This window comes from Pan paniscus, chromosome 5, assembly GCF_029289425.2.
Source record: "Pan paniscus chromosome 5, NHGRI_mPanPan1-v2.0_pri, whole genome shotgun sequence".
NCBI classification, from domain to species: Eukaryota; Metazoa; Chordata; class Mammalia; order Primates; family Hominidae; genus Pan; species Pan paniscus.
In genome coordinates, this window is record NC_073254.2 from 141,132,789 (window position 1) to 141,151,304 (window position 18,516).

General features: G+C 33.0%; 1 protein-coding gene and 1 long non-coding RNA gene across 4 annotated transcripts in view; one reads left to right on the top strand and one right to left on the bottom strand.

Annotated features, from left to right (window-relative positions):
• TBC1D32 (TBC1 domain family member 32) overlaps positions 1-18,516 on the bottom strand; it is a 257,725-nt gene that overhangs the window by 45,780 nt on the left and 193,429 nt on the right. For both annotated transcript variants that reach the window (XM_055114085.2, XM_063605438.1), the window contains 2 exons: positions 8,905-9,030; positions 3,615-3,698 (listed from right to left, as the gene is read on the bottom strand). In XM_055114085.2, the coding sequence (XP_054970060.2) occupies positions 3,615-3,698; positions 8,905-9,030 (210 nt within the window). The remainder of the gene's footprint in view (positions 1-3,614; positions 3,699-8,904; positions 9,031-18,516) is intronic.
• LOC117980686 (uncharacterized) overlaps positions 1-18,516 on the top strand; it is a 99,528-nt gene that overhangs the window by 31,706 nt on the left and 49,306 nt on the right. For both annotated transcript variants that reach the window (XR_008625763.2, XR_008625762.2), the window contains exon 2: positions 15,317-15,499. This is a non-coding gene — a long non-coding RNA (uncharacterized LOC117980686). The remainder of the gene's footprint in view (positions 1-15,316; positions 15,500-18,516) is intronic.

Below are 18,516 nucleotides of genomic sequence, written 5' to 3' on the forward strand. Positions count from 1 at the left end.
TCACAGTGTCAGTACCTAATACTGGATAATTTGTTGCATAATGAACACATGTGTGTCTGGGACAGGGGGTAGTTGGGAGTGATGTGAAGAGTTTAGTGTTCTGCATGGAAAGAAAGTATGATGCTTGAGAAAAGGAAGGGGCAGGATAATGTAAGATCATGGGTACCATGATAATAAGCTGAGACTTTATGCTATGGTCAATGGTGAGAAATGGCAGAGGAATGAGTGGGTTAGATTTACATGTCAAAGATCACTCTGAGAGCAGTGTAAAGAGCACCTTTGAAAAAGAACCAGACTCCAAGTAGAGATATCAACTAAAAAGGTTATTATGACAACTTCTCTTGTTACAGATCTTAATGGAAAAGCTTTCTATTTTTCCTCACTCAGTATGATGTCAGCTGTGAGTTTATCACATATGGGCTTTACTGTGTTGAGGTATGTTCCTTCTATACCCAATTTGTTAACAGTTTTTTATTATAAATGATGTTGAATTGTATCAAATGCATTTTCAGCATCTATTGAAATGATTCTATAGTTTTTCCCTGGATGATCTATCCTTGGCCAAAAGTAGAGTGAAGTCCTCTACAGCTGTATTGCAGTTAATCTCTCACATAAAGTCTAGCAATATTTGTTTTATGAATCTGGGTGCTCCAGTGTTAGGTGCATGTATATTTATTACTGTTATATCCTCTCACTGAAGTGATCCCTTTACCATTATATAATGACCTTTTTGGTCTCTTTTTATAGTCTTTGCCTTAAAGTCTATTTCATCTGATATAAGTATAGTTACTCCTATCCTTTTATGGCTGCCATTGGCATAAAATATCTTTTTCCATTACTTCATTTTCAGTCTATGTGAGTCTTGATAAGTGGAGTGAGTTTCTTGTAGAAGTATATAGTTAGGTCCTGTTTTGATATTCAGCCATTTTGTATCTTTCAATAGAAAAATTCAGTCTGTTTACATTCAATGTTACTATTAATAATAACCATTTTATTACTTGTTTACTAGTTATTGTGTGACTCCTCTCTTCCTCTATCCTTTCTTACTACCTTCTTTTGCATTTATTTTTTTCTGCTAGTATTTTTTTTGGGTATCTATTATAGGTTTTTTTTTTGTTTGTGTTTACCATGAGGCTTACAAAGCCTTCCTATAGTTATTGTGATGTTATTTTAAAAAGATAACTTGATTGCAAAAACAAACAAAAAAAACTATACACATTAATTCCTTTCTACCACCATTTTGAATTTTTGACTTCACAATTTATATTATTTATATTGCCTATCCCTTAAAAAATTGTTGTAGTTATCAGTTTTTAATAGTTTGTCTTTTAGTCTTCTTAGTAAAGATTAAGTGGTTAACATACCATGACTAAATATTAGTGCAATAATCATGTTAGCATCCTTTTCTTTCCATTTTAAAACTCCCTTTAGCACTTCTTGTATGTAGGTCTGAAAGTGATAAGTTCCCTCAACATTTGTTTGTCTGGGAAAGTCTTATTCTCCTTCATTTCTTAAGGATAGCTTTCCTGGATATGGTATTCTTGGTTTACATGTTTTTTATTTTTTACTTTTTTTTCCCAACATTTTGAGTATATTGTCCTACTTATTCTTGTCCTGTAAAGTATCTGTTGTCAGGCATATTGGAGCTCTCTAATATATTATTTGCTTATTTTCTCTCACTGTTTTCAGGATCTTCTCTTTGTCTTTGACTTTTGAGAGTTTGATTATAATATGTATTGGGGTATTCTTATTTGAGTGGAATCTAATTGTTGACCTTTGACCTTCTTGTATCTAGTCATCTGTACATTTTTGCAGGTTTGGAAATATTTCTGTTATTTTTCCTGGAATAAACTTTCTAGCCCTTGTCTTTCTCAGTTCTCTCTTTAATTACAATAACTCAAATATTTGTTTTTTTGATGTTGTTATATATCCTATAAGCTTTCTTTATTCCTTTTCATCATTTTTTCTCCTCAGACTATGTATTTTCAAATTGTCTTCAAGCTCACTGATTTTTTTTCTTCTGTGTGATCAATTCTGCTGTTGATGCTCTTTATTACATTTTTTCATTTTCCTTTCAATCATTCTATTTTTCAGTTCCAGGATTTCTGCTTAATTTTTAAGAATGATTTCAATCTCTCTATTAAATTTCTCTGATAAGTTTCTGAATTGATCTTAGTGTTTTCTTGAAGTATGTTGAACTTCCTTAAAACAATTTAGAAATCTTTGTGAGATCACACATCTCTGTCATTTTATGATTGGTCTTCGGCATCTCATTTTGTCCATTTGGTGAGGTCGTATTTCCATGAATGTTCTTAATACTTGTGGACACCCGATGATATCTACATGCTGCAGAATTATGTATTTATTTTACTCTTTGCAGTCTAGCTTTATTTGTGCCTATCTTTCTAGAGGGCCTTCCAGGGATTCTAAGCAGACTAAGCAGACTGAGCCTGCGACTATTGTACCCATCTAGAGAACATTCTAAGCCCAGGCTTGCTGCATGTTTTGCAAGGCCTGAGATTGACATAGCTTTCCAGCCCAGAAAGACATGGGGAAGATCCAAAGAGAGCACTGGAGCTATGCAGGAACTCTGGCCAGGAATCAGAGTCCAGATGACTGTAAGCCCCAGATAGGTGCGCTTCCCAGCAGGTCTCTGTATAAGGAAGACTGGAGTTGAGACTAGGCCCCTCGGTATCTCCTGTAGGAAGGAGGCTGATAGGCTATCTCGTTGGCTCAGACAGGGATGTGTAAGCCAGCAGGTCTCTGCACAAGTGGGGGTAGTTCCTCAGTTGCAACGGGGGCATCAGAGCTGATACTACGCTCCTCAAGTTCTGCTGTGAGATGGAGCCTCATGTGCCTATCATGCTGGCTCAGACGTGCACACATCTCCTAGCAGGTCCCTGCACTGAAAAGACAGCTCCCCAACTGCTGTAGAAGAGACTAGAGCTGATACTAGTACCCTAGGGATCTGCTATGAGATAGAAGCTGGAGAGACATGTCTCAGCTCAGAGGTGTACATGTCACCCAGTAATTCCCTGCACAGTTAAGATTGCAGCAGAAGAAGCCAGGGCTGAGACTGGGCCCTCTGAGTATCTGCTGTGGGACACAGGCTAGCATGCCCATCACACCGACCCAGACAAATGCATGTATCTTTTGTGAGACATAGTGAGTTTGAGGGATTCTGTGGCATATCCAGGTGATGTTTACTTACTAGGCCACTGGAAATATAAGAATAAAGCCTATAGTAGATCTTTGAGTGAACGATGTAAATTTTGAAATCATCAATATATGAGAGATAGGTAAAACAGTATAAGCAGAGGAGACCACTAGGGAATAATGGATAGAATCAGAAGAATAGAAGACATTGCTTAAGGCAAAACAACTTTTAGTGGATAGAGAGAGAAAAAGAAAGCTCAAGAAAGAATCACAGAGTTACAAGGAAACCTAGACATTTACAAAGAAAAGAGGCTTAATGATATCTGGAATGTATATGGCACCAAGTAAGAGATTGTTAGGATGAGAAAACTGCCTATCTGTAATATCATTACACATCTCCATTAATTATCTAGTTACATACTGAGTCTTTTTCAAACTTCAAAATGTTTAAAATGTACCTGTATACTCCACTGAAGGGAAGTAGCATTCAGATGGGCTTTCAGTGAGATGAAGCACAAATTTTTCAAGTAATTCTATTAAGGCTGTAATAAACAAAAGAATAATTAGGATATTAAAGGTCAGAATAATATGTGACAATGCATCCTTAAATCACAGAACTAGTAGATAAAAGTCATCTGAACTTCACAGATACACTCTAAGGGAGTTCAATTCAAATGCATACTGTTTTAGTATTCATAACACTGTTTCCGATGCAAATTAAACTTTAATAGCTTAGCTAAGAACCTAGTCAATATAAAACTGAAAAAGGATCATCTGTTTTCTTTAGATCCTCTAAGAATTATTTCAGAATTTGCTAAATGATTTCAAAACTGAAAGAAAAATATCACTAATTATGCTATAATACCTTACCTTTGTTCTTTATGCATAACAAAAAAAAAGTATTAGTGGGTTCTAAGGCTAGGATCAATGCATAGCTCATTCAAAATCAGGACATATTATGTGTTTTATATGCTTTGCAACTGATGGTATCTATTCAAGGCAACCAATATCAAAAGAAGGCTTGACCTATCTGGCTTGGAAGTGATAAAATGGTTATTTTCTAGGCTGGTTTGATAATGCCACTAGGCTTGCATCTAATACCCCTGAAATGGATATAAACAGGTACAATATAATTAATATGCAACCCAGAGTTTGTTGTGGTTTTGAGTTTTTTGTTGTTGTTGTTGACAATAAATAAATTTGTAGAGTCAATGTTATGCTTTAAATAACAAGTACACTTTACTCACTATGTAAAATTGTCCCTTAATTATATCCAGGATATTAACTCTAACCTATATTAACTAAATGAACCCTATTCCACAAACAAGTACATTTTAAGAATATAATTCTTGGAGAATAATTAGTGTTCAATGGGTGAAAAGTCCAAAATCAAAGAGGAATAACATATGCTTTTCAGCAATTGTAGCTGACAAGCTCTATCTCATAATATTTTAATGGCTTAGGACAAAAATGAAATGATTTTATTCATTGAACTCTATTCATATGATGATTTCAAAGTTGAATAAGTATTAAAAGTATAAGAATCCAATTGTCAAGGGTCAGAAAGGACATCAGTATTGTAAGCTATTTATGTTTATAGTTGCTTAGACTGGTTCTATCTTCATGTGTAGACACAAATTTTGCCATACTTATAAAAATGTTTCAAGTCTCTCTTCTAAGAATTAACAAATTAAATAGCCCTCAGGTGAGAGCATTTCAATTCTATGTGTATAAACTTCTTTCTTTATAAATCACTTAATACTGTCTCGAGATTATAAATTTTGCAGAAAGAACAATGTCTTGATGAAGTTCAGATATAATCATTCTTAGTTTAATGATAATAATTTAAGATGCAAGATATACATTAGTAACAAAGGTTATACAGAAAGACACTTTTATAACTCCAAACATAATGTAATTATTTTTACTTTGGCACAACCATGTTTGCTACATGCTATGTATTTAAGTAAAGTGCTTGAGTTAATGGGAAAAGACACAGCATATTGCTAAGCAATTCTTTGAATCCTGTGCCTGAGATTAGGTCAGAAATACAGAAAATTCATTACATCTGTGAGGGAACTACACACAAAATAATCTGATACTTAAGAGTCACATGACCAACTTCATACGTAGCAAGCCACACTATTTTCTGGCAAGTACTGATATTCAAATATAATGTTATTGGATCAGTACATTAGAGGCTTACGGAGGAACAAATTCTATATTGCATAGGTAAAAATGACATTACTAAAGTACTCCAAGAAGGTTCTAGATTTCTACTGATGCCTATTTATTCATTTTGCCCAGCAACCCTTATGAACAGCAACATATATTTTCAGGTATTTTGAGGGATAGGCTGTACTCATGTAACAATGCTAAAAATTGATCTATATGTGGTCATTGAACCTATGACTCTTATCTCAGTACATCTTTCTAACCAATTGTAAGTGTAGCTGAACTACATAATTACTAGAGTGGCTATTTATCTCAGTATGACCAACAGCCTCACTGTCAACCCACTGAAAATTCCATTAACACAAGGAAATTAATTCATGTCACAAAACAATCCTTAACTATAAAACAAATTAATTCTAGGATGTTACTGTCCAGAAAGTAAACTATAGAATATTGTTCCTCTAAAGTAAATTTTTACATTTTAAACGACAGATCTGGAATTTCTATAGAGGGTTTTAAATTATGGGCCTTCTCCCTTTAATCACATCTATTTCCTGGGGTAGGAATACGACATGAATAATCTATAAAACCAAAATTTATAATATTTATATACTAAGAAGAACACGTGGGTTTTCTGCTGAGAAAAAACTAAGGCAGACTGTTCAAGGATACTTGGGTATTGATTCTACTTTCTCCTTGGGCTTTGCCATCTGCTATGGTCTGAAGGTCGGTATCCCTGAAAATTTCTTATGTTAAAATCCAATACATATCCAAACAGATGGTACTCAGAAGTTTTGCCTTTGGGAAGTGAGCAAGTCATGAGGGCTCTGTCCTCATGAAAGGAATTAGTGCCCTTATAAAAGAGGCTGAAGGGAGCTGTCCTTCCCTGTATTTCACCATGTGAGGATGTAGTAAGAAGGCACCATCTTTGAAGTAGAGAGCAATTCCTTACAAGACACTGAATCTGCTCTTGCCTTGATCTTGGTCTTCCCTGCCTCCAGAACTGTAAGAAATAATTTTCTAATGATTATAAATTACCCAACCTCAAGTATTTTGCTTTGGCAGCCTGAAGAAACTAAGATATCATCATAACAATAACTGATTCCAAAACTAGGACAGCTCTATGCTTTGAGTACCCATACAACCATTCTGTTTTTCACTTTCAGTATAGTATTCAATAAATTACACTTTATTATAAGATAGTTTTATGTTAGATTTTGCCCAGCCGTAGGATAACTTAAGTATTCTGAGCACATTTAAGCTAGGCTAGGTTAAGCTATGATATTCAGTAGGTTAGGTATGTTAAACGCATTTTCAACTTATGATGCATTTATTAGGATGTAGCTTCATTGTAAGTTGAAAAGCATCTGTATAATATTGTACTGAGTGAAATGTCCAATAAAATAGTATAGTTTATATTGACTGATTTTGATTAAAAATAAAAAGTGATAATATATGAAGGATGAAATTACAGGCAAATTTTAGCTCTTTATTTTGCTTATTTATAATTTCTGATTTTTCTAAAATAAACATGTTAGATAATTGTCCAGTTGCTAAATGATGAATACTTAAAGTAGTGGCAGAAGATATGAATGAGAAAGAACAAATTAGAGACAGACTTAGGAATAGCATCTGTAAGACTTGATGACTAAGAGGACAGGTATCATTCAGGGGATAAAAGGAAGAAGTCAAGGAAAATTAAGTTTCTCCTTTCAATGATTGAATAGATACTATTGGTAATAATCAGAAAAGAGAAAGCAACAGGAAGAACATACTTCATTTTATACTCTTGATGGTATCTCACACAGGAAAAAACTAAAAATTGGGAGCACTAAAATTTAAACAAAGGGGACAATAGGATTAAATTACAAGAGCAAAATAAAAAGAAACTTAAATATAACCAAAGGTAAATTAGAAATCACAAAAACATATTCCTTTTTTAAAAAGAAGACTCTTATATAAGAAGACTTTTTATAATTATGAGTAATTATGTGGAATCACCTAATGCTCATTGCTAGAGACGAGATTTTGCCCCAACACTATAGCCCATAAAAAGGAACCAGAAACTTTTAGACTCTATTTTTAAGAGTATCAAAGTAATGAATAGGCAGGGCGCGGTGGCTCATGCCTGTAATCTCAGCATTTTGGGAGGCTGAGGCGGGTGGATCACCTGAGATCAGGAGTTTGAGACCAGTCTGGTCAACATGGTGAAACCCCGTCTCTACTAAAAATACAAAAATTAACTAGGTGTCGTGACATGTGCCTGTAATCCCAGCTACTCAGGAGGCTGAGGCAGGAGAATCGCCTGAACCCAGGAGGCGGAGGTTGTAGTGAGCCAAGATCGCACCATGGCACTCCAGCCTGGACGACAGAGCAAGACTCTGTCTCAAAAACAAAAAAAGTAATAAATAACTGAGGTCCAGAATTGTGCAAAGTGCCCTAAGATACCCAGATTCCAAAGAGAACACAGTTTTAATGGTAATGTTCTACATGTTTGTCCTGTTTCAGAGGAATGAATAAGAGTTAAACAGCTGATACTTCTCTTTTGTCTTACTATCCCTGTTAGAGATAAACTCAGAACGACATACGAATTTAGTTCCTGTATTTAAACTGAACATCATTCCAGTCTGCTGCTTTCTTAATTTGTTGTGCAAATTAAGAGTTTATATTAAACTGTGCAGCCCACCGTTTATATTAAATATTCTCTATTATTCAATCAATGGTAAATATATACTTAGAATAGATATTTTATAAATATCTGGGGGGATAAAACATAGTTTAACTGCTCACTTTATACTCAAACTTTGGAGAACAACGTTTGATTTCTTAGCCATAAATATATAACATTATTCTCTGGAAATATTTCTCCAACAACTAACAATATAAAAACTTTTCTCCATTTCCCATTTTAAATTTTAGAACAAATGACACAAATATGAAAACTATAAAGCATTGCTGATAAAGTACACAATACCTTTTAAATTACGGTTTTCAGGAAATCTAGCTTATATTGACATTAGAACTTTTTTCTAAGCACTTCTTTTTACATTATTCAAAATAAATATGTTAATTTAAAAAATGATGATTTCAGAAAACAAATGTGCAAGTAGATAACTGAATACAAATAAACTTGTTTGCTAATTTAGAAAACATAGCTGTTCCCTTAGAACAAAATTTCCTTAGGAGTCACTAAATTTACTTGCATGAATATAAAAGTGATTCAGAATAACCATGTTGATTAAAAAATCAATAAAATTTCTAAAAAATATAACAATATGTCATATTCAGGTAAAAACTGAATATGAAAAAAAAAAAACCAAGCAAATTGCTACCTAGTCTAGTTTTGCTCACCAAGACTGTTTAGACAGTTCCAAAAAGAAAAAAACAATGCTTAGTAGTGTCTCATATTTTAATTTGTGTTCTCTCAGGATCCCAATTTTCTCAGAAATCAGCAAACTTCTGGATTTAGCATTATGTTTTCTACATATGCCAATACTAATCTTTAAGAACCACAGATTCTATTAATATAATTTTCATACATAAGAAAACCCACAATGGAAACAATGTACTTACCCTCTCCACTGATTATATCAGGTTTGGCTTTCATCATTTTGCAAAACTGTCTTTGGCAGTTTTCTATCCATTCAGTTTGTTTATCAGATATTTTGAGGCATAATAAAAGCTTGTCAAGATCATTGTCTAATCAGAAAGATAACATACTATTATAATAAGACATGCTAGATATACTGAAAAATTATTAATGTTAACTATGTAAACAGTTGAAAATTCCATATGGAATACATATGGCTTTCAAAGGAAAACAGATATTCTTCTGTAATTACATCTTATACCATCAATTGTTTGTTACATGTATTAAAAGTTGACAACAATGAATTACTGAATTATTAAAAGCTCATAAAATGGATTGTGATTTGTAACCATAATTCTTGAATAGTCTTTTTCTTATATGAATATGGCTCATTACTGAGTATCTGTTTTAATAGACAGCGTGAACCTTAAAATTTCACTATGTGGACTGACAGGAACACTACACTCATTCCTCATGTACTTTCAGATACAATTTTTTGTTCACTTCTTTAAAAGCAAAAAGAAAGCATAAGTGTAAAAAATCTTTAGTCAATCATTTATTCATCTTGGAAAAAATATGCTGCTGAAGGGGTTAAAATATGCTATTCTGGCATATTGATTATTTAAATTAAAGACACTTGAAAAACAGCAAGTGCAAGATCACGTTGAGCTCCGTGTTGTTTCTCTACAAAGAAAATGAAATTCTCATGTGAAAGACACTCTCTATACTAGAAGAAAAGACAATATATTTACCTTCAAGGATGAGAAGTTGAGACCAGAGAATACTTTGCAAACCTTATTAAAATGACTTATCTTTTAAGCCTCCCACATAATTTAGTCACATTTTCACAGTTTATTATTCTTTGTTCAACTCAGTATATAGGTAACTGCTTCTTTGAGTCTTCATTTCCCTATGAGAACTCTCATGCCATGTAAAACTTGTATTATGCTTTTCTCCTGTTAATCTGTTATTTCAGTTTAATTCTCAGATTCTGCTGGGACCCAAAGAGGATGGAGGTAGAGATTTTCTGCACATAAACTGAAGATAATGAATAGAGCTAAAGAAAGTATTTATGGCTAAAATGTAACTTTTCTTCTAAGTGAACTCATGAATACATAGCAGATTCCATTTAATTACGTAGCTTTAAAGGTACTTATATCCATGAGATTTTATTTTTAAAAAATCAACGAATAATATAGTAAATGAACAGTTAAGTGTTGTTAAAAAAGATATATGCATATGTATTCATATAGACATATACATATGTAAAAATTCAAAGGTGACGAAAGAGGCAAAGATGTTCTCTTATTTTCTAGAATAAAATGGGAGAACCAGTAGCCAGATTAATTCATACCTTTTTCTTTACCACTTCTCTTGAAAGAGATTTTGATAAAAAGAGAACAAGAACCTTTTGAAATTATAGGGTTAAAGGCTTAATTGTTTCTGCTCTAAATTATGGTATGGGAAGATTAACACTACAAAATCATCTACCTAAGCTCTATTTTAGGTTAATTAACCCCACCAGCAAGATACTAGTGGTCAACGTGATACTTGAGAGGGTTTCAGCTAACAATGTCTTACTTTTTTCTGAAAGAAAATTATAATGATGAAAACAAGTCTTTATTGTTCCAGGTTTTAAAAATCAAAGAAGCTTTCCAGCATAATACAACTATTTAAATTTAACTTTTCAGCCCAATTTTTATAAAATTCCATTTACTATATACAGAAGTCCTCCTGTGTGGATATAATAATCAAGACAATATCACTGCCCTCATGAAATGCACATGTCATATAAAGCATATGCATGTATATGTGTGTATATACATATAAACAAACAGAAAATAATACTGTAATCAAGGTATGTCATTCCTGTGATCTAAAATTTCAGTGTTATTTAGCCCTAAGAAAACTGCTACGTATTGCTGCATGATCCTCATGAGTATCATATATAAAATCAGATTTATGTAAATATTTCCCTATTTGACATTTACTTCAGAAAAACCCTTTTTATACCAAAGCTACATACATACTCTCTCATACAAACACATGAATACACAGATACATACACCAAACACATGTGGACTCATATAAATACACACATAAAGCAAAAAGTTGTTTTGTTGAAAGCATATGTAATTCTGCTATTCAGTACTAATCTATTTTCTTTGAATACCAAGACTACAATGATACGTTTCACAAATAGCCTCTGTCAGAAGCAATAACTAGAGAAAAATTATCAAGCATTAAATCAAAAGAGAAAATGATTCCTTTTAATAAAAACACTTAAAACTATAAACTCATAAAATTTCAACACAGCTAATAATTTTACTGAAAATTATGTTATTGCTAACAAAAAAGTTTTAATGTTAAATGTATCTTGACAAGAATTAGGTAAAGACTTAATTCGACATTATTGAAATTGAACTTTTATTGTTTTCATTTAAAATATCCACATTACATATTGCCAAGAATAAAATATCTAGAGTCTAATAAGAAACACTAGTGACACATTGATTGCAAAGATAATGCAGTTTTTTCATCTTTGTTTCCTCCTGTTTTCTTCTTCTACTCATGTGTAACTCCATCTTTTACCTCCTTCAAACAAAGGATGTTACTACCTCCTTCAGAGGACATCTATATAGCCCTTTCATAGGCTATCTGTTATTTATAAATCTGTTTTCTTTTTACTCCTCCCTCCTCTTGCTCTCTATTCTCTCTCCTTTCACACTTGCTATTCTGCTTTGCTTTCTCATCATCTCATTCTAAGGAAAAGAACACAAGGCATTATAATTGTAAACAGCACCGATGCAGCAGATGTGGTATGCGCCTGAATCTACCAGTTGGTAGACAGCCTGAAGGACCCACTTTAGATAGCTGGAAATTGGATTTGAGGCAATAAAGAAATGCTGAGCTGAAAACAGGCTGACTAAAAGACTATTAGAGAGACAGCTTTGTACCCTGCATTATACTTCTGGCTACTCTTCCCCCAGCCACCATTGAGAGTATATGCTTTACAATTTGCATTACTCAAAGTTAAAAATATGAAATGATGTGATATGATATTAACTGAAAAACATGTATATCTGTGATATTACTGAGTTTGAGGGGAACAATAAATAATTCATTTATCTTCTTCAAATTTGGGACCAACTGAGAAGCCAATAGGTATAGATAAACAGAGTTCAAAGTTATCAGTGTTAGTATATAAACAGCTAAATTAAGCATCATTGCTTGCATCTACTGCCACATGGCCTTCTAGATGTCTTCCCTGAACTGAATACCATAAATCTATTCAGCCATAGGCAGACAGAGACAAAGGCCCCCCTGACTGTTCTTGCTAGAAAAAGTGCAAAAATAATCTAAAGACTGGCTAAATTAAAAGTGCAGCCTACAAGTAGGCTAGCCCATGACCTTCTATTCCTTCTTCCAGATTCACTTATCAGCCATTCCTCTTAACTTATGCAGAATGAGTAAGGAAGTCCAGGGAGAGGCCAGTGGTATTACTCCAGCAAAGGCCCTTTGATATGGAGACATGAGGTAAGGGAAAATGAAAGCTCCTCCATAATAGATATTTTATATGACAATTCTAAATTAGTGACTGTGAGTGTAATATGAAAAATACATAGAATTCCATATTTCCCAAAATTTATATATGGAACATTTCTATATTTATAATCAGGAAAAAAAGAATATTAAAAAAAGTTTTCCTTCTGGCCACGATGGAGGAACTAGGAATAGACTTGCCTTCTGCTGTAAATAACCAGACTGGATAAAATATATCAAATAACTGTTTTCAGACATTAGCCAATGGGCAGTGCAGGACTGTAATGTCTGAGAAAAGGGAAACCAATGAGGTGAGCTTTATGATTGTCCACTTTCTTCCTGGAGGTTTTGCTGAATTAAGGAGACAGGTGTCAGATTTCAAAGAGATTAAAGAGGCTAAAATTTGTGGATTAGAATACTGGAGAGAAAGAGCTCTAGCAAACTGGCTAACTATTTGTCAAGTTGGCTGCTGATTAATCAGCTGTGGAAACTAAGGGTGAAATTTCACAAGGCTGAGAAAGCAACAGCTGGGGGTTGTAAACTGAATAATTCCCAGAGCACACCTAGAGTTACAAGATGTCCAAGTTCCAAACAGAATGGAGAGTACTAGTTTAACTACCTGGGTTTTCCACAGAGGTCCCAGAAAGGTCACACCTTGGTAACAGGTAAAATTAGTCTTAAAGTAAGGCAATTATACATCCACCCTAACAAAAAAATGGAAGCCCTGACAGTAAAGCTGATCCACAAGCAACTTAGATGCCCACCAAAAAAATGTCCACCACTCCTTAAGGAAAGGCAACAAAATTTAGCACTCAATGTAAAGCTAATAATGTCTAATGCCCCCCAAAACTCCCCTAACATGAATAAAAAGAAAGAATGTGACTCATAACTTGCAGATACATCAATTAACAGATTAATAGACACAGATTCACAAAAGATTGAAATTATCAAGGACATAAAAGCAATTATTTTTAGGGATTTAAAGAAAACACAAACCAAAAGTAGATGTTTAAACAAACTGTGGTTTTTCAATACTGCCATCTCAGTAAAAAGAGACAAGTGAATGGGACATGTAACAACCTGGGTCAATCTCAAAAACACGATGCTAAGAGAAAGGAAACAGGTACAAAGAATGTATCCTATGTAATTCTATTTGTATGAAATGCTGGAACAGGAAAAACTAATCTTATAGCAGTGGTTCTCAAGCGGACATGGTTTTGCTCCCCAGGGAACATTTGGCAATGTCTATAGACATTTCTGATTGTCACAACTCAGAAGAGAGAGGGAGAGTTTTATTGGCATCAAGTGGATTGGAGCCAGGGATGCTGCTAAAAATCCCACAATGCACAGGAAAATCCCCCCCTGGCAAAGAAAAGCAAATTACCCAAAATATTAATAGTGCTAAGACTGAGAAGCCCTGACTTATAGTAACGAAAAAAATTAATGGTAGTATGCAAGTGGGTGGGGAGAAGCTGACTGCAAAAGACAAAGGGAATTAATGTGAGATCATGAGAAAATGTTCTATATTTGATTATGGTGGTGGTGATCTGTGTATGAATATTTCTAAAAATTCAAACTCCTTTCTTAAAACAGATGTATTCTGTTGTATACAGAAATTTTATTATATACACATGTGTATGTAAACAAGTATGTGTATAATTGAAGGTTACTTAAGTGATTGAAATTAAGCATACTAGTACATTACTAAAATATGAGCAGTTATAGTTCACAATTAGTTATAAAGTCTATATCAGAACTCACTAAGATTTAATTAAAAGTATATGCATGTGTAAAATGATTCACTTACAAGAACTCTAATGACTATATTATGGCAAAGTGTTTTAAAGTATACATTTTTAAAATCCTCATTAATATGTCCTGATAAGAGGTTCTGACTGCTTTCTGAATGAAATACAGGCTCCTGTAATGAAATGAACATTCACTTCTTAAGACTAAATAAGAAAGTAATTTATATTTTCTAGGTGATTAAATATAATAATCCCTTTTAAACTCACAATGCTTTATTTTTATAGCAACCATGTCTAAATTCCTCTAAAAGTGCAGTATTGTTTCTAGAGACAGAGTATAATAAACGATGTCTCAGTATATCCATTCTATATCCAGTTATGATGAAGTCACCATGGAAAACTACCAGTTTGTTTTCCCAAGAAAGGTTTGATTTATCTAATGAGTAAGGTAGAGAAAGAAATAGTCTTCTTCTCTATATTCTTTAAGACCACTCTATGATTTATAGACAACTATGAAAAATTGGAAGAAGGTAAAAAAAAAAAAAAAAAAAAACAACTACTTTATTCTCTGTCCTTACCACCGAGGAAAAGGAAAACAAAAAAGAAAACATCAAGTTTCATGTTTAAAAAATCGATTGATGATAGTTGAAAATATTTCAAAGACTCTAAAATTCTTTGTTATGGTAAGCGTTATAATCTTTTTATATTTGGGGATATTATATAATTATTTTCTCAGGTCATATAGGAAAAAAGAGTATATTAAAATGTAAGATTATTATAGATGATGTAGAAAGAGAGACTATACAGAAAGAACTTCTGTATAGTTCTTTCATTTCAAGGGGAGGGAAACAGTAAGGTCGACATAAATATAAAGGAAAACATGCAATCTATACAGAAAAAGTTTAATAATTACTTTCTAGGATGTCAGTCAGTAATTTTGAGTGCCCATTTTTGAAATAATAACTGACATTCCAAAAGGGAGAAAAAGTAAAATAAAGACTTTATAAACTAACAAGAGATTCCTAGGCTTAATTTAGATAGCCAACATTGTATTATCCTGAAGTTTATTTTTGTGTTTCTACTTACTTTCTCTTCCTCCATTTAGATTAATGCAGTCAGCATTTCACTTTACTCTTACCATAATAAGCAAGGAAAAACCTTGGAGTGGTCCCTGAGAGCAATTCTACAGAAAACTAATACAAGGAATTTATACATCATTCCATCTATAAATTTGGGAGTATCCAAATTCTGACAAGTCTCTATTTTGTGTGAACAACTGTGGATTAAGGTATGTCATCTATATCTTACATAGATTATTCCTTATTTTGGATTTATCATCCCACGTTTGCTTTTCATTAATATTTGATAACTAAGCACTTACTATGGGAGAAATCGGTGGAAATAAACAAATGAAGAATTAGTCTTCCCTTGTCATCTTACTGCACCTGCACTAGTAGAAGATCTATTTTCTCTGCTATAGATAGATATGACAGTAAAAATACATGAAAACTAAGTTTTACTTATCAAAAGAAAATACTTATTCTGATTTTCTAGTCATCTCAATAGCTGCAGCTCAAGATTTACTACAGAGGGGAAAAACCATAATCTCAGTCATACTACCAGTTTCCTCAGTTCATAGGTTGATGTCGAATAAAAGTCAATTACCTTTATCTGCAGAAAATAAATCTTAATTCCAAGGTGAGAAACAATAAGAAAAGAAAAAAGCATGAGAAAATGCCTGACTTGACATAAAGGCCTAAATAAATATTTGATAAAAGACTATATCAACAAAAAGTATTTATAGACTATATGTGTAAGACAGAATACAAAAGGCTTTTAAAATAAGCACACACAATATCTGTCATCATGTTATATTACACTTCATATAGTACCATATTATTTTTCTTTTTTTTTTTTTGAGACGGAGTCTCGCTCTGTCGCGCAGGCTGGAGTTCAGTGGAGCAATCTCGGCTCACTGCAAGCTCCGCCTCCCGGATTCACGCCATTCTCCTGCCTCAGCCTCTGGAGTAGCTGGGACTACAGGCGCCCGCCACCACGCCTGGCTAATTTTTTTTGTATTTTTAGTAGAGACAGGGTTTCACTGTGTTAGCCAGGATGGTCTCGATCTCCTGACCTTGTGATCTGCCCGCCTCGGCCTCCCAAAGTGCTGGGATTACAGGTGTGAGCTACCATGCCCAGCCATACCATATTATTTTTCAAAGAATTTTTACTCATGCCTAGGGGATTCTATTTTTAGTTGATTGGGGGAGAATTAGTAATCCTAAATTTTACATAATTCATCACACTTGCAAAGGCAATCCAGTCCAGTCATTCGTTAAATAGGCAATTTTCATTATTTTATCAAAATGCAATTGCAATTACAGTCCATCTCATTCTCCCCTTTTCTCTCTTAAAAAGTTTATTTCCACATACTATGCAGGTAATATTCCAATTTTAAATCTTTACTATTAGAATTGGAGAATGGATTGTCATCAATTTGTAAATGAAATGGCAATAATTCATCAGAGACATGAATGGAGACTTAATTTCTGAAAAGGCAGAAAGTATCAGCAAGAATCAACACCAGTGAATAAGGATATATATCCAATAAGAACAAGAAAAATTGTTAAACAAAATCAGTATAGATTAATGAAAACTATCTTGCTAAATTAGGGATATTGTTCTAGTGAAAAAAATAGACATTTGTAGTTAAGAAGGCTAAATTTCAACATCTTTTAATGCAAAAAAAACCTTAATATCAGCATAAGGTGATAAAATATGTAGGCATCCTAAGATTATAATTATAAAACCCAAGAACTTTTTTACTCACTCACTGAATGCTGCATAGCTCCAGAGACACAGAATATGGTATTCTTGTTCTTTGGCCCCATCTCTGATTTAGAAATGTTATCTATCATTAGTTTTGTTATTAACCAAAATGCATTGCAATAATTTTCTAACTGTTCTATAAATAGTACTTTGCAACTATAAAATATTCAAAATAAACTTTATATATAGTAATATCTACAAAAGGAATACCTTTTCCATTCCCCAAAATATTAATGCATTAACATTGCCAGGGGTTTGTATTTTCACTTGTCTACTTTTATAAAGTGCCAAAACTATGCAAATAATATAGAGGCAATATAGTGGCTTAGCATCATGGTCTTTACCTAAGAGCATAATATGGTTTTCAAGGACATTTGACTCATACATAGAACCCAATGATTCAAGACATATTTTATACTGAATTCATTCACAGCTGAAAATTTACAAATGATGAAAAACAAGTTCTAACTAGAATTCGCTTCTGTTTTATGTAATATACACCTTCCCCCACCCTGATCTCATTTAATTTGTAGTAAAAAAAATTACATCAGGTTGGGGCAAAAAAAAAAAGATACTATAGAGGGATATTTATATCTTACATATTATTAACTTTAAAATGATCTGTTTTCTCATAGAGGAATAATATCATCTGAAACTATCTGGCTAAAAGTATTGGAATGATCTGACTGTAAAGATTTTAATATTATTTAGTATATTACATTAAAAGGAATGATTATAACCATATAACTTACTCTTTTATATTGTATTTGAAAAAGAATATTTTACCAGGCAGAAAATCAATTTCCTATCAGATAAGCAGAAATGTGATGGAGAAGGTAGTCAAGTAAGGTACTGAAGCTATAAAAGACTAAATTTGAAGTAATTGCAGACTAAAAGGCCGTACATTTTTTAGTTATTTTTTTCAATTGTGAAAAAATAGGATGTAATGCTAACAATGCACACCTTTTATGTGCCATAAAAATGTAAAGTACCACTTGCTAAATGATGAAATAACTATAATAAAGGTGTCTACTTCATGAATAATATATACGGAAGTCTAACTCAAGAAGCTTTCTAACTGCAAACTTTTGCATACTCTAGAACATGAGTCAAATCAGAGGTTATTCCAAATATGAGTAAAAATTCCTAAATTTACTTTAGATTAGCCTGAACAAAAGTTTTAATGTCCAGTGACAGAGTCGAAGAGAGAGCTTGATAATGGAAAAAATACAGGAGAAAGAAATCCAGCATTGATTATTTACTTTTTCATTCAATAAATATTTATGTACTGCCTACTACTTAAGGCAAACAGCATCTTTGCTTCATAGAAATTACATTTTAGGGTGGTAGACTATACATAAATACATAAACTCACTGTAAGGTATAAATACTCTTAGAGAAATAAACAAAGGTCCAGAGAGAGAAATAAGGAAGAGAAGAAATATATTTTAGATAAGGTGGAGATAACTTCTCTGA